Source organism: Dromaius novaehollandiae, chromosome 1 (genome assembly GCF_036370855.1).
Source record: "Dromaius novaehollandiae isolate bDroNov1 chromosome 1, bDroNov1.hap1, whole genome shotgun sequence".
Classification (NCBI taxonomy): Eukaryota; Metazoa; Chordata; class Aves; order Casuariiformes; family Dromaiidae; genus Dromaius; species Dromaius novaehollandiae.
Genome location: NC_088098.1, coordinates 89,275,412 through 89,295,704, shown reverse-complemented (window position 1 = coordinate 89,295,704; position 20,293 = coordinate 89,275,412). Strand labels below are relative to the sequence as shown.

At 42.2% G+C, this 20,293-nt stretch overlaps 1 protein-coding gene across 4 annotated transcripts in view; it reads right to left on the bottom strand.

Moving 5' to 3' along the window:
* Nucleotides 1-4,158: 4,158 nt before the first annotated feature.
* Nucleotides 4,159-20,293, bottom strand: part of USF3 (upstream transcription factor family member 3) — a 37,030-nt gene continuing 20,895 nt past the window's right edge. For all 4 annotated transcript variants that reach the window (XM_026103438.2, XM_026103440.2, XM_064519612.1 and 1 more), the window contains 3 exons: nt 20,021-20,103; nt 18,282-18,378; nt 4,159-17,122 (listed from right to left, as the gene is read on the bottom strand). In XM_026103438.2, coding sequence (XP_025959223.2) covers nt 10,662-17,122; nt 18,282-18,378; nt 20,021-20,103 — 6,641 coding nt within the window. In that variant the 3' untranslated portion in view covers nt 4,159-10,661. The remainder of the gene's footprint in view (nt 17,123-18,281; nt 18,379-20,020; nt 20,104-20,293) is intronic.

The window sequence follows — 20,293 nt, the reverse complement described above, 5'->3', positions numbered from 1 at the left end:
CTACTGACTGCATCTCTCACACCATGGTTATAAACTCACGGTGCAGATGGAGCCCGTTAAGTTTCTGTACTGAAGAGAGTGAACATTTGACCTGACAGCTTCTTTTGTACCACATGCTCTGTCCCCCTCCCCGCAAACACAACAGCTGCTGTAGGAGCCCACATTCTGCATTTCCAGGTCTCTGCCAGATTAGTGAAACCCAAATCTGTGGTAATCTCTGTGCTAAAGAACAGGTTGAGGTGTGCAGGATGGGTCACCTCTGGAGCCTGTGGTCTTTCCAGAGCCGCCCTCAGAAGGCAGTGGTATATACAATGTTAGTCTTGCTGCAAGCACTGTCTTTTGGCTCCTTTTCTCTGCCTCTTTAGTATGAGCTCCCCTGGGAGGAGCTGAGGTGCGAGGCACAGCTGCATGGAGCCCTGTTGCATCGTGGCTGCTAGGAGCTGCATGAAGAGCTGCAGCGGTGGCTTGTTGGAAGGTGACATGTTCCTGTGTTGCTGATGTCGCTTGTTGTTAAGGTGAGCCAGGGGCAAGTTGGACAGTACTTCAGGGCCAGGATTGGGGGTATTGCAGGAGAAGGAGCTGTTTCCCTCAGAGGGAAGAAAATTTCCTGCTGGAGTCCTCACCATGGGCCTTGTACTAACAAGTCTCTCATTCTAGCAAGTGCGTGGAGAAGCTTAGGTCAAGCCCCATGTGGGCTTTTGGGGTGGGTACAAGGTTTTGTGCATGAGAGAGCTTGCAGGACTGCAGTGCCAAGGGAAGTAGGTGTAGGTTAATCTTGGGCACCGAGGGCATGTGGCAGGTGAGAACATGGCCTGTCACTGCCAGCACTTTGAGCACCAACTCCTGCAAAGTGCCAAGGAGAGAGGAGCCTCTCCAAAACAAGGCCTGTTCCGCTGCTACAGGACCTAGAGGGAGATGTGTTGCTCTCACCTGAGCTGGGACCTTGTTGGAGGTGAGACTATGCTGGGGTGAGAAAGATGCTTGAGGTGGTGCTAATGCCCTGCATTTGCATGAGGCTCAAAGATTAGAGCATCTGCCTCATAGAAACCTCGCTAGGCTTGAGCTTTAGCTGCCCAGTTTCTCTGGTGTCCATGCAGCAATGGGACCATGTGGTTGCACTTGTGAGCCCATCAAATGTTTTATACAAAGTGGGCAAGTCTGGCCAGAGACTCCAGTGCAGTTTCTTATAAGAACAAGCAAATGTTCCCTCTCTGAGACCCCCCCCCTTGAGTTAGAGGTGGGGAGAGGAGGGACAGTAGTTTAAAAACAAAACAAAACAACCCCCCCAAACAAAAACAAAAACAAACAAACAAAAAAAACCTCTCTTCATCTTGTAAACTTAGGTTGCACAACTGGTATCTAAACAGGTGTTTTTCGGGGTGTTCGAATGCCTCTGGCTGGCAGGGTGGCCTGGCCTTGTGTTCGGGCAGTTCTGTGTTATTGGCTGTCCTGCGCTAGCTTGCCTGTGCAGAGCTCAGCACTCAAATGCAGCTGAAGCCTGGAGTCCTGCAGCACTTCTGCCTTCCCCCATGAGCAGTCACCTTGTGAAGTGCTCTCTGTGTAGCTGGGTGACCAGTGCTCCCTGATTTGCAGGCAGCTCAAGTACAGTTGCTGTTGTTTTCTGTTTCACTTTTCTGTTCACTAAGAAAAACAGCATTAGACTGATGTGGGGAGAAGAACAGAGCAGCAATTGTGAAGAGTGCATGAAGAGAGCATGGGGCTTCTGAGGCTGTCACTCGGGGGGGGGGGGGCTCAGGCCCTTCTGCTGCCAATGGGCAGGTAGCCTGGTCCCTGCTCCCTTGCCACATACTCGTCCTTCTTCCTACAACCTACTCTAACGCTTGACAAGGAAGAAAATCGTTCAGTTTTCTATTGAATTTTCTGCCCCCTGCCACCTTGTTCAGTGAGTTTGTGCCTCATGGTGGGGGCTGAGGAGAACAATGGAAGAAAGGCGAGAGGCCCTGGCTGGAAGTGGTGGCAGCCAAATTAATATTCAATGTGTTGTGGAAACCAGACCTACACAGCAATACCAGCCCTAAGCTTTCAACAGGTGGTTGCTAAACACCCATGTTTATATGTGAAATCATGAGACGAGCTGGCTGTCTTTCTGAGCAGAACTACTAGTGTGTGCTTTCATATAGAGCTGTGGTCTACACTTCCTGCGCTGCCTTCCCCAGTGCTAAACCTGCCTTGGCCTCTGAACACCTCCCCGAGTAAAAGGCAGTGCAGGGCTGTGGTCAGGCCAAAGTTGTTTTGGGTGGTGCATGGCCAGAAAGCTGGTGCTGAACAGCTGCTGCTTTCGTCCCAGCAGGAACATGACCTTGTTGCTCTGCTTTACCTTGCTCCTCTTGTCACAGAGCTCCTGCGTGCCTGTCTACCACAGGTCTGCTGACCACAATTCAAGAAAGTGGATGGCCAGAAAATAATACTTATATTCTCCTTTTCTTCCTTAGATCTAGGTAAAGTTGTTTTTCTGTCCTGGGCAACTCAAAGGAGACAAAAATAGCTCTTGTTTAAATAAATAAATCAAAACCCCCCCCCCTCAAAATTAGGGAAGCTATTAAACTTGCATGAGTGGACAGTTTCACAGCTACCATCAAAACATCTGGGATGGCAGAAAAACAGCTAAGCTATTAGGAGCATGTAGCACTTCAGTGAGATGTGAAGGCACAACTTTAGCTGTTAAAAGGAGAGTTTTGTGCCTATTAAAACAGTGGCAATGACAGAGAGCAGAGAGGATCGTGGCAAAAATAAAAATCTTATTGATAAGAAGAGGAGCAGGGTGATCCTGAGCCTATACAGTACATCATTAACAGGGCTTAGTTCAGACTAAGATAGGTTGGTCTGTCTTGGGGTGGGTGAAATCAGTTTGAGCGAGTTTCACTTGTGCTTTTGTATGTGGTTGCCTTCATGTACGCATGCATGTGGCTACATCAAGCATTTGTATGAGACCAGCAATCCTGAGGACCAAAGCAACTTTCGGATGGGGAAATACAAGGATGACAAATGGGAACTCACTTACCTGGGGCACAGTTGTGGACTCTCCTGAAACCTTGCCAGCAGCACAGTCTTCACCCTCCCTCAGCAACACCTTTCCATCACCCACAGGTAAGTACTGCAGTTACATCAGGTGCCTACACCTTATCCAGTGTTTAGGGCAAGAGCCCATCCTTAAAGGCATTTAGATGCCTAATTTCCTGTTGTCACACCTGTCCCTCCCTTTACTCTACAGTATGAAAGCGCATGTCTCTACAGTTGGGGGGGGGGGGAGGGGGGAAAACACCTCTGTGCACTTGGTCAACAAGCTGGCACTGAAGTTGGGCTGCTGGTCTTTGGCAACACTCAGCGCTGTGAAGGACAGTTGAACACCCCTCTGCTAGGTCTCAGGCCTGAGCTGTACTCAAGGTAAGGGGCATGGGCTGAGACCTGTAAGCTTGGCTTAAGATTACCATTACTGTTCAGAGAATGTGAAGTGCATGCCTGTAGTCATGCCCAGATCTTCTATTTTGTGCCATCTCTGGTTTGTTAGAGTAGCAAGAAGTTAGTCTAACTTGGTAAAATTACTTAAAAAAAAAAAAAATCCTCCCCCTGAAGGCATTTCCTGTGTCCACAAGGATTTTAAGGTTTCTGACCAAGGCCTCCTTTAATCCTCCAAAAGGAATTGGTTTGTAGCACTTCTAACTCTCCCTGAGCTCCTCATGTATTACTCAAACTTCCAAAATGCTTTTATTCAGCCCTTGTGGAGTCTCTGTTGTACCAGTTTATTCCAAATTACACCCCACAGGTTTAGAACTGTGACCAAAGAAATGCTGTGTGGCATTGTGCACATCACAGCCAACAAAGCAGCAAGTGGCAGGTACTTCCAAAAGATATTTCTTAGTACAGTGATCACTGTTACCTGTACAGGAGCAACGTATGCCATGCATGATTTAGATACTTCATTATGAGTTTGTTTCTTCTGGACCATGTAGTTTTATATATCCAAATGAAGTGATACCTAACTCTGGTATATACTGAGAATATTTATCTGTGGAAAATTATAATTTTCAATTTCCAGTCTCAAAAACAAAACTTTTTTTTACATAGCTTGAAGAAAAGACTTGTGTGTGCCTTTCCAGAGGAGAAAACTGTAACAAAAGAATACGGTACTCACTCAAAGAGCATTTTTCTTTTTTTTAATAAAATACTATAATGTTCATATCTATACAAATAATTATTACAACCATTAAACAAAGTGTTACATTTAACAATAGAAATCTCAGACTCTGAACAAGATTATGGTTTGGGATATTTACACCTGAATGCAACACATTTGTAAAAAGAAGTCAAAATGAACAGAACAAGATCTTATTTACAATTGCAAGATGATGTTCCTGATCATTCATTATATATTTCTACTGCAGCTTTCCTTTTTCCATTACAAAATAGTACGGACTTTCCCCTGGGGCTGTATCCAAATAATTTACAGCTGTATAAAACAGGAGTACAGCAGAAAATTCTGGACCAAATATAAATAATTTACATCATCGAGGGCAACAGCATCTTTGATTAATCTCCTGTGGCAAAATCCATATTTGCTTTCTTTCTCACAGTGAGCAGGCAGGAACATGGGTACAACACACTATCTTGGTTGTTTCACATTTGTGATTGCTAAAACAGCATAGCTAAGTCCCCTCACATTGCAAACTTGGAACCCACATGTAAAAATGCCTCTGTTAATTTTTTTTTAAATACAAAAATTAGCCACTATAGTAAAGGCCAGCACTTCGAAACCAGAGCAAGCTATTCTGTATTTATCATTTAAAAACTGGAATCAGCAAATAATAAATGGCTTTGGTGGGACAGGTGTTAACTAAGCATGTACCATTAGAGAGAAGATGGTTTTGTAAGGTATGCTCTTTCACCAGTTCATAGACTAATTTGCTCTTGATGTAACCAGTGGGAATAGGGGGTTGGTGCTCTGAAGCCTTAGCGTTACTCTAAGGAGCATGAGGCAGCTTCCATGAGGGTGGAAATGCTGTTGCTTGCCTGGCTGTGGGTCTGCGCTGGCACTCCTGGCCTTGTAACCGCTTAGCAGCACTGGATCATCAGCAGAAGGTGAGTATTAGTAGAAAACTTTAGGTGAAGATACAGAGTAGAGCTCCATCTATCACTGTATTAAATAACACAGATTTGAACAATTTGATATAAATAGGTTCAATTCTACTCTGTCTTTCCATGTCAAAGTGAGCTCATTATTAAGGTGGTAAGCTTGAAAATTATCTTGAGAATGGAGGAAGTGATCACAGCTCTTAACACATCAGACTATGCTTAATCATCCAGAAACAGGTTACAGGACAAGTCTGTGCCAAAGTCTTTTAGCCAGGACTGCAAAAGTACCTCTGCATAAGGTGAAAAGACAACAGGGGCTTGGAACTAATAAAATGACTCCTCGCTAGAAATGCCCTTTGCAGTTGCCCTGCCAAATGATTTGTTTCCTGCAACAGAATTACAGTTGTGAATCACAGCAGCAGCAGCGCAGCCTTAAAGTGCAGTACGGAATCTGTGCAAAATTCAGAAGGCTCTAGGCTAGCACAGCATATTTTTTTCAGAGATGTGCTCTCCCCCCTGGACATCAGTCTAGGGACTGGAGCAGGGAACAGGAGCTAGAAAACACACTGCAATATGGCTCAGACACAGGCTCAAATCACTTCATTTCTAAGTTTCCGTAGCTGCTATTAATGGAGCTCTTTTCTCTCTCCCAAAGAAAACTCTCATACATGTTGATACTTTACTATTTTATTGCCTGCTTTCAGCTTATGCTAATTTTGCTCTTATTTTCCTAGATTTCTTAAGGGATTAATCAAGGATTACACTAAAATACCTGCAATTTAGCCCTACACCCATTTGTTACTGTTTGCTGAAGTCACTTCTGACAAGCTGGAAGCCTCAGATGCACAATTCTTGTCAACTTCGGCAGTCCTACTCTAAGGTAGACATTTCATTTCTATTACTGATTTTGCCTGTAAACAGTACTGGGTATTTTTTCCTTTCCTTTCTTCCAAAACAAAACACTCAGTTAGTGTAAGTAACCTTCAAAAAAGTATTATGGAACCACAAAAGAGGAGAAAATTCCATTCCACAAAATCTTTCCTCAAATATACCTTTAAAAACAAATGAACTTGCCAGGTAATTCTTAAGAGAAAAGGATACCAAGTTGTTAGTGCCACAGAGGTATGATGAAGAAAATGTATTTGCTTGTAGCAGTCTTATTATAAAAAAAACTAAGCAGAATTATTTGATCTGCAAAACTTACAGAAACTCCTTTTCCCAAGAGGTTTTTCTCCCCAAAGTACACACTGAGGTAAGGTAAGCCTTCCTTAAGGTCTTCTCATCAACCTGATACCTAAACACAACATTTTCAATGCTAGAAAGAAGAAGAAAAAAAAGAGACTAACTGTTTCTATTTGATCCCAAAGCTGTGGCAAGCACTCCTCACACTGAGAGCTGACTTCTCAGAAATGGCCAGCAGCCAGAGTGGCTGAAACACCGACCTGCCAATGGCACAATCTCTTCTACAAAATTAATGCAAGACACTGAGTCATGGCCTTGTCAAGGCAGATGTAACAAGTTTACAGTTAAGAAAACCAGAACAATTTTGCCATTAAAAATTAGCAAAAAATACCTAACATCTAATTTCCCTTCTTTTGACGTGAAACAGCCAGGCCATCAATTGTTCCTCTTAAACGCATACATGCACAAAAGTGTGAGATACTGGAACCTGTGACAAACTCACAAATCACTCAAACCAGGGTACCTGGCCAGATTCAGCATTTAAAGACCAGCTCAAACAGTCAATTTACCAGAAGAATACACACTTGAGCCAATTTTTCTTTAACTGGGCTAAACAGCAGTCTGCAGTGCAATGTTACAGCTATTCTGGAGTAAATAATAGCATTTGGACAAATGCATCTGGATGAAGCCCTCACAGATAATTTTATAAAACCAGTAACAGCACAGGACCAAGCAGACAGTTTCATTCTGTATTTTTGCTTTAAAGCAGATGACGTGGGAAACTTTAGGTATTAAAAAGCGTCTGTTCTGAAGTAACCTTATAAATAAGAAAAGCCTAGAGTTGTTTTCCAAAGCCATCCAGCCGGTCCTCCAGGTGAGCAATGGCTTCCCTTTGAAAGGGAAGCTGTTTTTTCAGATCAAGTTATCACTATACCCATAAGCCAGGCTGATCGAAATAGCTGTGTACTTTTTACTCAAGAAAAGACTGGTATACAACAAAAAGCCACCTACCAGCTTCCTTACAGAATAAGCAGCTCCACTGTTTCTTAAGCTTTCTGAAGGTTTTAACATGTCTTCCTACTTTTCTTTTCATAGTAGTCTTCCTGATCCCACACACATGACATCAGGATGATTTAGCATCATTTACGGCATGTAATAAGACTTACATTGGTATGTGGTTGAACTTCAACAGAAATTGCCATGATCAAGGGGGGGGGGGTAAAGAAATGTATTTCTTCTTCCTGGATTTGTTAGTTTTTATAAAAAGTCTTGAGAAGGAGCATAAAGTGGAATGGAAATTACATGGGAATTAACATGCCTTGGAACAGCAATGGAAGATACAATCCTCTAGAGAAGACTACAGCTTACACGGTAATTACTTTTGAGCGATACACTGCAAGAAGGTGCAGTTCCTGTAAAATTACATCGTCTTTGTATCTCTAAAATGCACGTATTGTAATTACCTGCACTACAGGTATTCTGTGAAATGAGTGACTATTTTTGATCATTTTTGTAAGCAGAAAAGGGGCACATGAAAGCTACTAACAAAGTTACTGCCTGTTACCATACATCAGTTCAGAAAATAAGACACAAAATAATAACCAAAATATCATAGCCAACGTATTCTATTGTGAATACTCAGGATCATGTTTAACCTTGATATAACACCAGTGAAATCGATATTGAAATCAATACAAAAGAATAAATATATCTATATAAACTCACAAACTCACTCCAGTTTTCAAAGATACCGTGTGGAGTTTTCCCAGCACTGGAAACTAATGTGGTACTACTACATGAATGCCTGGAATGATGAGCAGAATTTACATTTTTATATAATACCTTATAAACCAGGGCTTAATTTTTCAATATTTTTTCTTGAAAGCCTTTTCCAGATAGAATAACACCATTAAAAAAAAAAAAAAAGGATGACTGTTTTGTATTCCTCCAAGAGGTGAAGGTGCTATTCATACACACTGAATAGTACAGCTGCTGCTGATTCCCTCCTCCTGCCTTTACCATCCAGAACCAATGAAGCTATCCAATGTCATGGAAATCATTCTACCAGCTGAAGCAGCCCATTTGGGATCTACAGCATTAGAGAAATCAACGGGATCAAAGAATCTGACTAGATGAAAATCAAACCTGCAGTCTGCTCAGAGTTGAGGATTAGCAGGCATTTCTAACCCTACTATTTTGTATAGGCCAACTGCTGCAATGTTGGCACTAAGTATACTCTGACAGCCCATTTTACGATCAAACACAGAAAAGCATGCTTGTTTTAAAGTGAAATAAATAGTCCATCCATTATTTTTAATAAATATGGAAAATTGAAGCACCACTTAGATTTAGTGTCCTAAAGATACTCTCCATCTGACTCAGAAAACAATTCCCACTTTGAGACAGAACTATTTTACTCAGCTTTACAGGAAACCATCACACCCCAGGTAATATTAAGAATGGAGACATCCTCAGGATGGACTACAGTCATACCCCAGTTCTTACTTATGCTAAAGTCTCTTTACTTTCCTGGAACAGTAATAACAAGACTTAGCAAAAAAAAGAGAGAGACCTGGGCAGTCGAGCTAATGAAAAAACATCCAGCTACCTTTTTGTGGGTCCCACTCCTGGAGACGGATGAATATCTTCCTTTCTGCCTTTCAAAAAAAACCCCAAAACCAAAACAAAACCTAAAAAACAGTGAATTGCTTCATAAAGTAGGTATGATCTGCCCTTCCTGTACTGCACACCCTAGAAGAGGCACTGGGGAGGGACGCATTACATTAGTTCCCAGAGCAGCAACAGGATGCACTAGGGAGAGATACATCAGGCTTCCAAGTTTGCCCTAACCAGAGAAGAGGCCACAGAGCAATTCCTGCCACTACTTCGTCTCAGCTCTATCAGCTGGGCCCAGGAGGACTGCATACAAGCAACCCTCAAGTTACTATGTTACTTGAAGAAGAAAATCTGGAATGGTATTTCCAACCATAAAAACAAAAGACATATTTCTGCCTTGTTTCAAGAAAAAAAAATCACTTTGCAGAAGTCATTAATAAATAAAACATACCTAGTTCTTCCCTTTCCTTTAAAAGAAATGGGACCAAAATATGTGAAAGTACTGGAGAGTTAAACTAGCCCACACACATTCACTCTGTCTCTCGCACACATACAAACACGTTTCCCCGCCCTCGTCATGCTCAAATTGCAGTGTCTTCCTGGTATGCAAATATTTCAGTCTGAACACATTCATGTTCCTCCTCCACCCACAATCATATGGACTTAGCTAAAAGGTGCTATTCAAGTGCAAGGTACTGATATTAAATTAGGCCCTGATGCTGTCAGCAATGTTAAGCAGCAACTGTGCCCACAAGAAACCCCATTAATTTCTGTGGGGTGCCATAAGCCCAGTATTCCTCTCCTGTGCTGTCTGGTACAACAGAGAGAGGGCTTTCCTTCAAATAAACTAGAAAGTTGGTGTTTGAGCATGAGTCAAAGGGGGGGGGGGGAGGGGGGCGACGACCACTTACGAAGGTGCTAAACAAGGTACAAAAAAATACCCTGAGGTAACTTGCAGCATACAAACAATGAAACGGCAACCAATACAACCGCTGGGTCTCTGCTGACTGCACCAGGAGTGCTAAGTTCCATGAAAACGTTGACAAACTTCATCAGTAACTGATGCCATTGGTAAAACAGATCCAAACAAAATTCTTAGAAACAGAAAGTCATGTTTTAAAGGAATCTGAATCTTCTAAAAGAGTATTTTTAATTGCTGACCATGGAAAGACACAGTAGTTTTTTTTCAGGTAAAGTCAGCCTTAAGTCACGTGTATGTGACAAGCTTCAAATAGACAAAAAGCTGTACGACAAATGTCTTTATCAATTAACACAGATTTGACTTGTGTTGAGGCTCCTGAAGATATTTTATAAAGGAAAAGATAAACCCAAGCCTCTTCAAGGTCTTCATAGCTTCAGCTAAATTCACTAGGATTAAAACGAAATCTTTAGCATTTGTTTCCTGTCTCCCATATGGATGCTTTCAATTCTGTCTTTATATCCAAGTATTACTGAGGGTGGCAATTACCCTGGAACAATCAGACATCAAACTTGAATGTTGTAAAATCAACAATCAGTATTTGCACAGCTCTAAATGTTGCATTCTTACTGTTTACTAGTAAGTAAGCATTGCTATAGGCACTGGTGCTTTAAAGTTAGTAAGGTGGATGGAAATACAGTATGTATATAAATACAAAAGTACCCATATACATACATTTAGGCAAATAAACAGTGATGTTACGAATGGTCTCTTCAGGGATGCCAGTAAGATCCACTTTCTTTTTCTTAAATATATAAACAATTCATCAGACTATAAGTCAGTCTATTAGTTTTCATACAGTTGAACTGCAATCATGACCTAGAATATGGCTTATATTGTGGGCAGGTCGGTTTGAGGACTGCTTGGAAGAATCAGAAGCAGATGTGTTTGCAATTGAAAGCAAAGGCGACATTGCTGAACCATCTGGAGGAAGAGCTGTGGCTATCTCTGGAAACAGAGATGTCAAGTTAAAATTGGATAAGTGTGACGTATTGGTCATGTGCATTGGTGGCATATCTGGAAGCAAAGGAAAACTTGGCTGAGCAAAACCAACAGGCCTGGGAGGAGACAAGATGGATCCAAAGCGATTGTTTAAACTTCCACTACTTGGCTTCTCCGTGCTTGGATTAGGAAACATTTGGTTGGGAAAGTAAGGGATAGAAATGTCATTGGAAAGAGTAGGATGGGCAGGGGAGTAAGGTGGATAGAAGGACGGCAATGTATTTTGAGGATCTACTGGGATTAGAGCTGGTGTTCGAGTGGCACTAGGCTGAGTAACTGGTGGAATGAAAGACGCATTGGCATTTATCGGGGGATTCATGCCACCCTCTGGAATAAAAGGGAATCCAAAATTCTGAGAGAGAGTGTGTTGGTCAGGGGCAGCATTGTCATTAGACACTTGTGGCCCATCAGACATAAAACGGACAATGCTTCCTCTTTTTTCTATTGCAGACTGTTGGCGCCCAAGTATCATACTGCTGCTGGTAGACAGGGGAAGATGGGGAAGACTAGGGTCAAAAACATTTCCATGTCTTTGATTTCCAGATCGATTCCTTTCAGGCTGACGGATTTTAGAACTTCCGTTATCTTGCAGAGGATGCCTCGACCTCTGAGTAACTGAAGAATTTGGTTGACGAACAGAAGGTTGCCCTTGCTCAGCATTTCCATGAGAAACTGCAGGGTGGGGGTGAGCTGGCCTCACCACTCCATGCATGTTGCTAGAAACAGGGGTATTCATGTGGCTCTTTGTTCCATGACTGTCTGTCATTCTCATGGGATTGGACTTCTGTACAGAAATGTTTGGGCTTGTATTTCGACCCTGAATATCTCCTGAGGAAGAAGAACTTGAAAAAGGAATATTTAAAGAACTGTTCCTTGTATTAATTGTACCAATAGACATATCACAGCTTTCCCTGTTCTGACCATCACCATCTCTTCGGATGTGGACGCTTTCTCGTGCTGAGGGACAGTTATATTCAATTGTGGAGGAGGCACCACACTGAGTATTCCTTTGATGTTCTGGGATTGATCTTTGGCTTCCACTAACTTGATCTCCAAGGTGAGGGGCAAGTAAACTCTGCATAAAACTTTGGTGGCATGTATTTTCATTTTCCCTTGGTGGAAGAGAATTTCCTGTTGGAATACCCTGAACTGGTGGATAGGGCAATCTCTTCTGTCTTTCTATGGGAGGCCCAGGATTTTGACTGATTCGAAACGCTTGTGATTGCATGCCCCTGAGGGATGACACAGAATTACCAATTTCACTGTTTCTTGAGGCCTGTACATCAAAATTGCCTGTTGGTTGTTGACTGGGTCCAGCTGACTTAAATGTCTGACAATCAGTGAGCCGTTGCACGTCTGAGCCAACTGTGTGATCGACAGAGATACGGCCCTGCATGTTATGAATGACCAACCCTTTATTTCTAGAAACGTCAAGGTAGCTTCTCATTTCAAGCTGGTCAGAAACTCTAGGGCCTTGAAGAGATATTCCTATTCTCTGTTCTGAATTAGACGGTGTCTTTCCAATGAGTGCCTCAGCAGAGTAGCTAGAAACTCGATTTCTTTCCTGCCTGTGTGGGGTGCATGTCATATCTGATGGTCTGGTTACGATACTTGCCTGGGACACCATTTGTTGCTCTAAACCCCTTGAGGTCATGAGTCTCTGCATCTGATTACGCCCCGACACATGTTCAGAAGCTGAACCCTGCTGTCTGTTGCTGACATCTTGTTGCTGTTGATGCATAATATCCTGATTTATGTGGCTCTGAGGGTGGTTATGATGGTTTCTGCTTGTTGCAGGATTTTCACAGTTCTTTTCAGGCTGGGAAGCTCCAAAGTGCTGCTGCATCTGCTGCTGCATTTGCTGGTGGTGAGGATGAGGCTGGCCACTTTTTTGCCGTGTTTGATCACTTCCGTGGTGTTTTTGCTGTAGAGAAAGTTGTGTGGCTTGGTTTCCCTGGACAAGATTTCGTTTCTTTTGCATTTGCACCTCCTGCTGTATTGTTCGTTGTTGGTGTACACTGTGGGGTTGAGAGTGGACTGAGTTTTCCCCATGAGTGACATGATGCTGCAGCTGATACAAGTGGTGCCTCTCTCTTAATTGTCCAGCCTGCTGTTGCTTTAAGTATGGATGATTACTATGAAGATGAGATATACCTTGAGCAGGAACATGCTGAATAGGCTGCAAGTGCTGCCCTGTCTGGCCTTGCTGCTCTGAAATTGAAGGTTGAGAACTGCACTGAACTTCAGTTTGTCTCAAAGCTGATGTTACAAAGTTGCTGTTTGATGGGAATAACCTATTAAGGCCATCAGTGTGCCCTTGATTGCTCACTGATGCCACTGAATTGGATGAATTAGGAGGAATCTGGCTAACTAGCATCTGTGTTTGATCAGCAATACCCTCTGGTGTTCGGTTCATCAGTGCCATTCCTTCAAGCCTTACAGGCGTTGTCTGGCACTGCTTTTGCCTCTTTGCTGTAGAGAGCAGAAGATCATCTTGAACAGCCCGTTTGGCAGAGTCTTTGCGACCTTCATGATTTTGCTGCTTTAAGTGTGATTCCTGCAGCTGAGGAGTCTGCATGGTGTTTGCCCTAATAGCATTCAGTTGTTCCTGAGCATACTCATTCATCATAGCTGGTCCTGGAGACTGATTTACGTATGAACTAGATGGAATAGAGAGACACACAGTTGCAGGGATATTTGCTGGCTCTGAAGGCTGGGATAAACTTGAGCAACTCACAGGGGGATGGACAACACGACTCTGGTGTATTAGATTATTTACACTTAAACTGGTTATGCTTGGTGACTGGGATGCTGAAATCTGCAAAGAAGTGTTTGGTGTTTCCACACCGCCTACAGAACAGCTTGATTTTTCAACTTGCCTATCAACATTTGCTTGTACTGTATCCTGAGCACTGAATTTGTTTGGTGCTGTTTCTAGTTGTCCTGTATTGTTTTCTTTCACTGCTTGTGGCTTATAAGGCTGTTGCTCTTTCTCCAAGGGTGCAACGTCAGCTGCTTTAGAGACAGCATCCCTCATGTTAACTTGTATTCCTCCTCCGCCTTTCTCAAGGTTTTCCTGGTCAAAAATAGCTCTTGCTGCAAGAGCTACAATGTCAGTTTGTTCTGAAAAAGTGCAGCTATTACAGGTATTTGTTGATGTGCTGCTAGTAACATCTTCTCTAGTGGTATCTGGCAACATAGATGCAACTGAGAACCCTCGACTGCTGCCAGAGCTAGTCGACATTGGAGAGTCTGCCTGCCTGTTAGCAATAAGGGAAGCACTAACTACCTCCTGATCAGAAATGCAGGAATGATGTTGGGAAAGAGTATCACTTTCCGTGTTCATTAACAAGAGTTCCTGCTTCTGAGGCAGATCAACATTCGAATCTGCTGATTTAGAGTTTTCTGTGGGAAAATTAGAATGCTCCTCCTGAACTGAAAAAGAAGGGTTTTTTTCCACAGCTGTTCTTTCTTTTGTGAGATCAGACAGCATTTTGGTTAGACCTTGTCCCTCTAACAAGTCTGTGTCTTGCATTACAATTGAAGAATCTTGCTCAGCGTTGCAGGACTCTGAAATTGTCCCTGCCTCGGAAGTATGATCTGCTGTGCTGCTTTGTGCTGCTGACGTCCCAGCAACCTGAGAATTTGTCACATGTGCTTCAGCAAGAGAGGACGTTAAGGTGCTGGGGGTTTCACAGGGTTTGGAAGACTCCGGCAACACAGAGTTGGGTGGTGGATTGTTCGGAGATCTCCGTGCTTGCTGGAGAGGAGCAGCATCTTTGGCAGTTGGCGAGATCAGCGCTAACTGTTCCGACGTCGCCGACTCAAGCGGTGAAGAACTGGGTATCTCTGCTGAACTCAGCCCCGGTACAGAGCAAGATCTCACTGTCTGTTCAGAGCTCACAGTCTCTTTGGAATGATAGTCAGAAATGCTTACACCACTTGATGCTACCACACTGCTTGCCTGTGATGTAGGTAAAGCTTGGGATACTGCTGGCGTGTTTTCGAGCAACCCCTCACCATTTGAATGCTTGACCACAGTTTCCACAGTAGCACAATCAACCTTTCCTGCATCTTTGCAAGGAACTACTGGACAAGACACTTTACTGCTGGCTGCTAAGTGTTTTTTTGTACTTGGCTTTTTGTTTATCCTTTTGGATTTTGCAGTACATGGCAAACCAGCAGCAGCTTTTTTGGGGGAAGCATTTATTGGATTAGATGCACTAGCTAATACAGAACCTTCTGAAGATACTGAAGATGCCACAGAGGTTGGTAATGACACACAGTTAACTGTGGCTATCTGGTTATTGACAGTTGTTGGATTGGAAGGGTGGCTGAGAGATAAATGTAAACAGCTTTGTCCAGCCATTTGTGATATGCTTTGATTGAGGTTAGCTAAAGCACCAAATGTATTGAGGGCAACATTGGTATTTGGATCTTCGCTGGTGGTGGGTTGAATAATTTGCATAGGGGCTTGATTTGAAGCTCCAGATGAAGACATCACAGGTTGCAATGCAAACAGCTGCCCATTTAATGAGATAGTCTGAGGATGCTGTTGATTTGACATTGTAACTGAAAATGTTTGTGTAGAGCTAGAAGATGGCAGAGATGATGGCCTTGGTAATATATGGACAAGGTGTTTCCCTCCAAAAGTCTGTGGAAGAGGGGCATTTTGTACAGAACTGCTAGAATTTGTGATTGGAGTAGGCCCATTCATGGGAACTCTTACAGAAGCAGAAGGCTGTGCAGAGAGAAGGGGAAGAGGATTCTGATTAGCAGCTTGTATAATTACAATCTGCTGACTAACGTTTTGGCTAGGAACTTCTGCTCTCACAATTGGAGGGCATGGAGTGGTGTTTGGAGGCTGGAGAATTATGACATTCTGGTTAGCTGCTGCTCCTGTAACAGCTGACCCAACGGGCTGAGCCATCTGAATCACCTGCATAGCTGAATTCAATGGAAGGATATTTCCTGCAGCCTGAGTTTTAACCTGTGGCTGACTGATTAATGGCTGCATAGGTAAGGATGGGCACGAGGGCAAGGTAACAACAATTTGTTCAGCTGCCTGCCCATCTCCAGGCAGAGAAGTACTCAAACTGATGCTTGTAGTCAAAGGCCTGCTGTGAGCAGAAGATACGGTACCAGCACCATTAACTGTCTCATTTAATAGTGCAGTCATTATACTGGATGGTGTTTGGCTTAGTGGCTGAACAGTATTTCCTGCTAGCTGCAAAGTTGTCCATGTGGTCTGGGTGTTTCCAGCTGAAGGCATCCGTGTAAGGCTACTCATGTTTTTCAAGTCTGAAGTGCCAACACCTGAAGAGCCTGAAAAAGACCAGCAGTTCTCTAGGGGACTGGCAGGCAGAGTGCTTATTGCCGTTACATCCTTAATTCCTTCTACTGCAGAAGTCACAGCACTGCTTATTAAGTCTGTATTTTTGAGGGCATTTACAGAAGGAAAATCATCTGCTGTAGATAGTCTCACAGGTGGCATACAACCTGCATTGGTGTTTGAAATTACACCACTTTCTGGCAATTCATTCCTAGAATTGTGTGTTTTTGAAAAGGTCTCATTCACCTGTCCAACTTGAAAGGCTTCAGTGGAGGCACTGGGAGGAATGCTGACGCCCTGCGGGACCGTTTTCTTCGTTAATTTAGTGCCTTCCTGATCATTTCTACTTTTGGGGAGATTGTGATCATTCTGTGGTGTATTACTTGAAGAACACTGTAGTCCTTGTTCTGTTCCGGAGTGAGAAGCGCTCTGTGAGCTGGCAGAAGCAGTAGTGAGCACTCCTCGCTCATTCTCTGCCATGGAAAGCTCGAGAACGTTCCCTGCTAGAACTGTCTGAGTGGATGACAGTGGAGAAACTGTAGTTTGAGACCATGGCTTGTTTTCTGTAGGGTAAATACCAGAAATTGTCACAGGAGTCACTAGGCTGCAAGTTCTTTGGACTGGAACAACATTGGCTGTTTGCTTTTGTAAATTATGACCAACATTAAATGTTATTCCCTGGACAGATGCTCCCTGGTTATTTCCATTGGGTTGACTCCCATTTGAATAGACAATGATGTTCTTCTGAACCTGATCACTGGGGATAACAACTGAGACCTTTGCATTTTTCAGGTTCCCTTTCCAGTGGATTGTAGGATCATCATACAGGCAAATATCATTTGCTTTCAGCAGTTCAATGTATCTCCCATTTTCCTTCTGGAGTTCATCCAGCTGTTTCCGCAATTTTTTTATCTCTTCAGCTACAAAACAGTGAGAGCATTCCGTTACATCAACACCAGTGCAAATACTAGGTAACATTACCGTATAATTTGGAGAATAAGTTCTATGTAGTATTGAGATAAATTGTTAATAATGTATGCTCTCTTCAAATGGTTAAGGCCTAAACATAAATAAACACTCTCCTGATAAACCTCTCTACTGAGCAGGAAAGTGAATGAACCTCACAGACTGCTCAATCACCAGTAGTCAGATATATCAAGTTATTTAGCTAGAAAAAAATATACGTATCAGGGCTAAATCAGATGAAACTGCAAACACTGGTCAATTTTTTTAATGACCAAAGGAAAGACAAGCACATTAATTTATCTTTCTCCTTTCCCTGCCCCTTTGCAAGCACTAAAACTGTTTTTATTTAACTGGTAATCTCATGGCTTTCCAGGACACTTAATTTTCATTACATATAAAAATGATGTGCAAATTAAATACAAAAACACTTACGTAAAGCCACAAAAGCTGGCAATGCACTCGGAGACAGCTCACCTAACAAAAAAATCACCTAGCTTTTTCAAAGCAAGTGTATGGACGAAATAAAAATGAATTGTTTAGAATTCCATTCTATAGAGAGAAAGAAAAATCACAAATGACAAGGTTATCTCTGAGTTCATTTCTGCCATTCCTCCATCGCTGCATTTTTATGCATCTGTTCAGTAAGACTTGATATGATGTATTATGTTTTTTTTTAAATATGCTATTATCACTTTTGAAGTATTTGACAAGAAAAAAAAACACCTAACGAGTTTGTCAGAAATTATTCTGGTCATTACAGCTTTTGACAACAGGTACTCAGGTAGTCAAGCAGAGTAAATCAGGGTAGCATCTACTAGATGATGTTGCATTACCTGTAAGCTCTTTAATTACTGTACATCACAATACAATTGCTTCAGCATCCCACAGTTATGTGCAAGAATATGCACCTGGGCATTTTCTTTAGCATCTTGTTTTCAGGTTACTCTAAGCAGCTATATTTTCTCTGTATGTGTATAATGTCTTGGGATTCTTCAGGTTTGTTGATCCAGAGAAAATAAGAGCCCCTGGCTTTTTTATTAGTAAATACTTACAAACACACAGTGGAAATAAATGACAGAAATTCTAGAACCTCCAATGGAAGCATTTACTTACCCTGTTCACTATTCCCTCCATTTAACAGAAGTTCATCATTCTGTCTTTTCATTTCTGTTATATACTTAAAGGCCTGGTCCAGGATCATGTTCTTGCTCTTTAAAAGAAAACGTATATAAAATTAGGAGAAAGATCTGTCACTGACAGACCCATTAATGATGAGATTGCACCTGCTCCAAGCTTCAGATATCAAACAGTCTTCATTTTAAAGATTTGCTAATCTGAATGATTCTACAGATGTTGCTTTTTAAATGAACTGCAAGTTTCATGAGTGACACTGACCCTAAATGCCATGAGTTTCTAAGATATAACATTTTAAATGCAGAAGCTACCATTTTCTGATACCAAAAGCTAGATACTAAGCCATGGAACCCAAACAGCAAGCATCATTGCCTACTGAACAGCCTAATATTTTTGTCCACTAATAAACATACATGTCACAATAAACCTATACATCACATCCTGACTGGACATGGTACCTGGGCAACCTGTTCTAGCTGACCCTGCCTGAGCAGGGGGTTGGACCAGATGATCTCCAGAGGCCCCTTCCAGCCCCAACTGTTCTGTGATTCTGTGATCACATGAAATTTCCAGGATATTGCTTTGTAAATGTTTTATTTGGAAAGAAAGCAATGTGGAAGAGTTATCCAGACAAATGCATGAATGATTTTGAAACTAATCTACTGGACAATTTAAGAGGAAATAATTTGTAACCTCCACCATAGTCCCTTTATGAAGCTATATTTGCTAAACTCCTTGTTTCCTCATTTCTTTCTTGTTCTACTATTCTCTAGGAACTGCTAGTGACAGACCAATCTCTGCTCAAAGACAGCTTTGAGGCATCAGCCTCAAACCACTTGTCTTGTTTCATCTTTCACAAGCACACTGTCTTGCTTGTTCCCACTGCCATTATTATTGACAGGGTGAATTGCTTTCATCCTATTATACGAAAGACTCTACAAAAATAAGTACGCGTGCTATTCTATTTACATCTTGGGACATTAAGTGATCATCAGAAAAGGGCAGAGGATTTAGGAGAATGACAGGAAAAACAATCTTGCTTAACCCGTAGGCTTCACCACTGAAGCATCATACAGACTACATTCAAAAGCATCCATAGAAAACAACCCGACAAACAGGAGCTGCACAATCTAACTGGCAACACACTGGCGAGATCCAACCTACTTCTGTCTAGCCTGCCACCCTTTCCACAGAGGAAAGGGTGAACAGCTATTTGGTTGACGCAACAGGGTAGTCAGCAGCTGAGACAGGAGTTATACCTTCTGTTTTTACTAACATTCAGGCACTCTTAATGTGAACTTTGGGAGGCTGTGAATCAAACGCACAGGCAGACATCAGCAAGCTGATTAGGTCATTATAGGCAAATCAGTCTATCTTACACCCGATCCAAAGTACTGTACACATGAACTGAGGAGAAAGTCAGTTGTGTGTCCAACTCATACTCTTCCATTCCTTCAGCAGAGATATGGAGCACCTTCAGATAAACAGCTCAACATCTATGTAACTACATTCATGTGGCTCCGCACTTCCAGTAAGCAATTCTACTGCAAATAATTTTTGTAATACTGTTAACAACCAAGATTTTTGAGCATATTAATTCAGACAGTTTTGCCTTCTGCATGAGACAAGTAGCAAAACAAGTAGTTACACTTCTGTGGACAGGGACACATGCAAGCATTTTACAAGAAGTTTCTATGTACATCTGAATAGACACTTACCTGCTTAAGGGCTGGAGAACACGGAATGAGTTCTCCAATTCTGTTTATTCCAGCATTTATCTTCTTCTTTCGATGTCTTTCCACTAAGGAAAAATAATATGTACTGTGTCATCTGGTTGGGCAAGTCCCAACAGCAACATAACTAGTACCAATCTAAGCGCTCATAAATACATTATTTTATGAACTATCAAAATCCTTAGTAATTTGAGAGAAGAAAAAATTTCCTCAGTTATCGAATTAACACTCAATGGAATTAATATCTGCTTAAAAAGG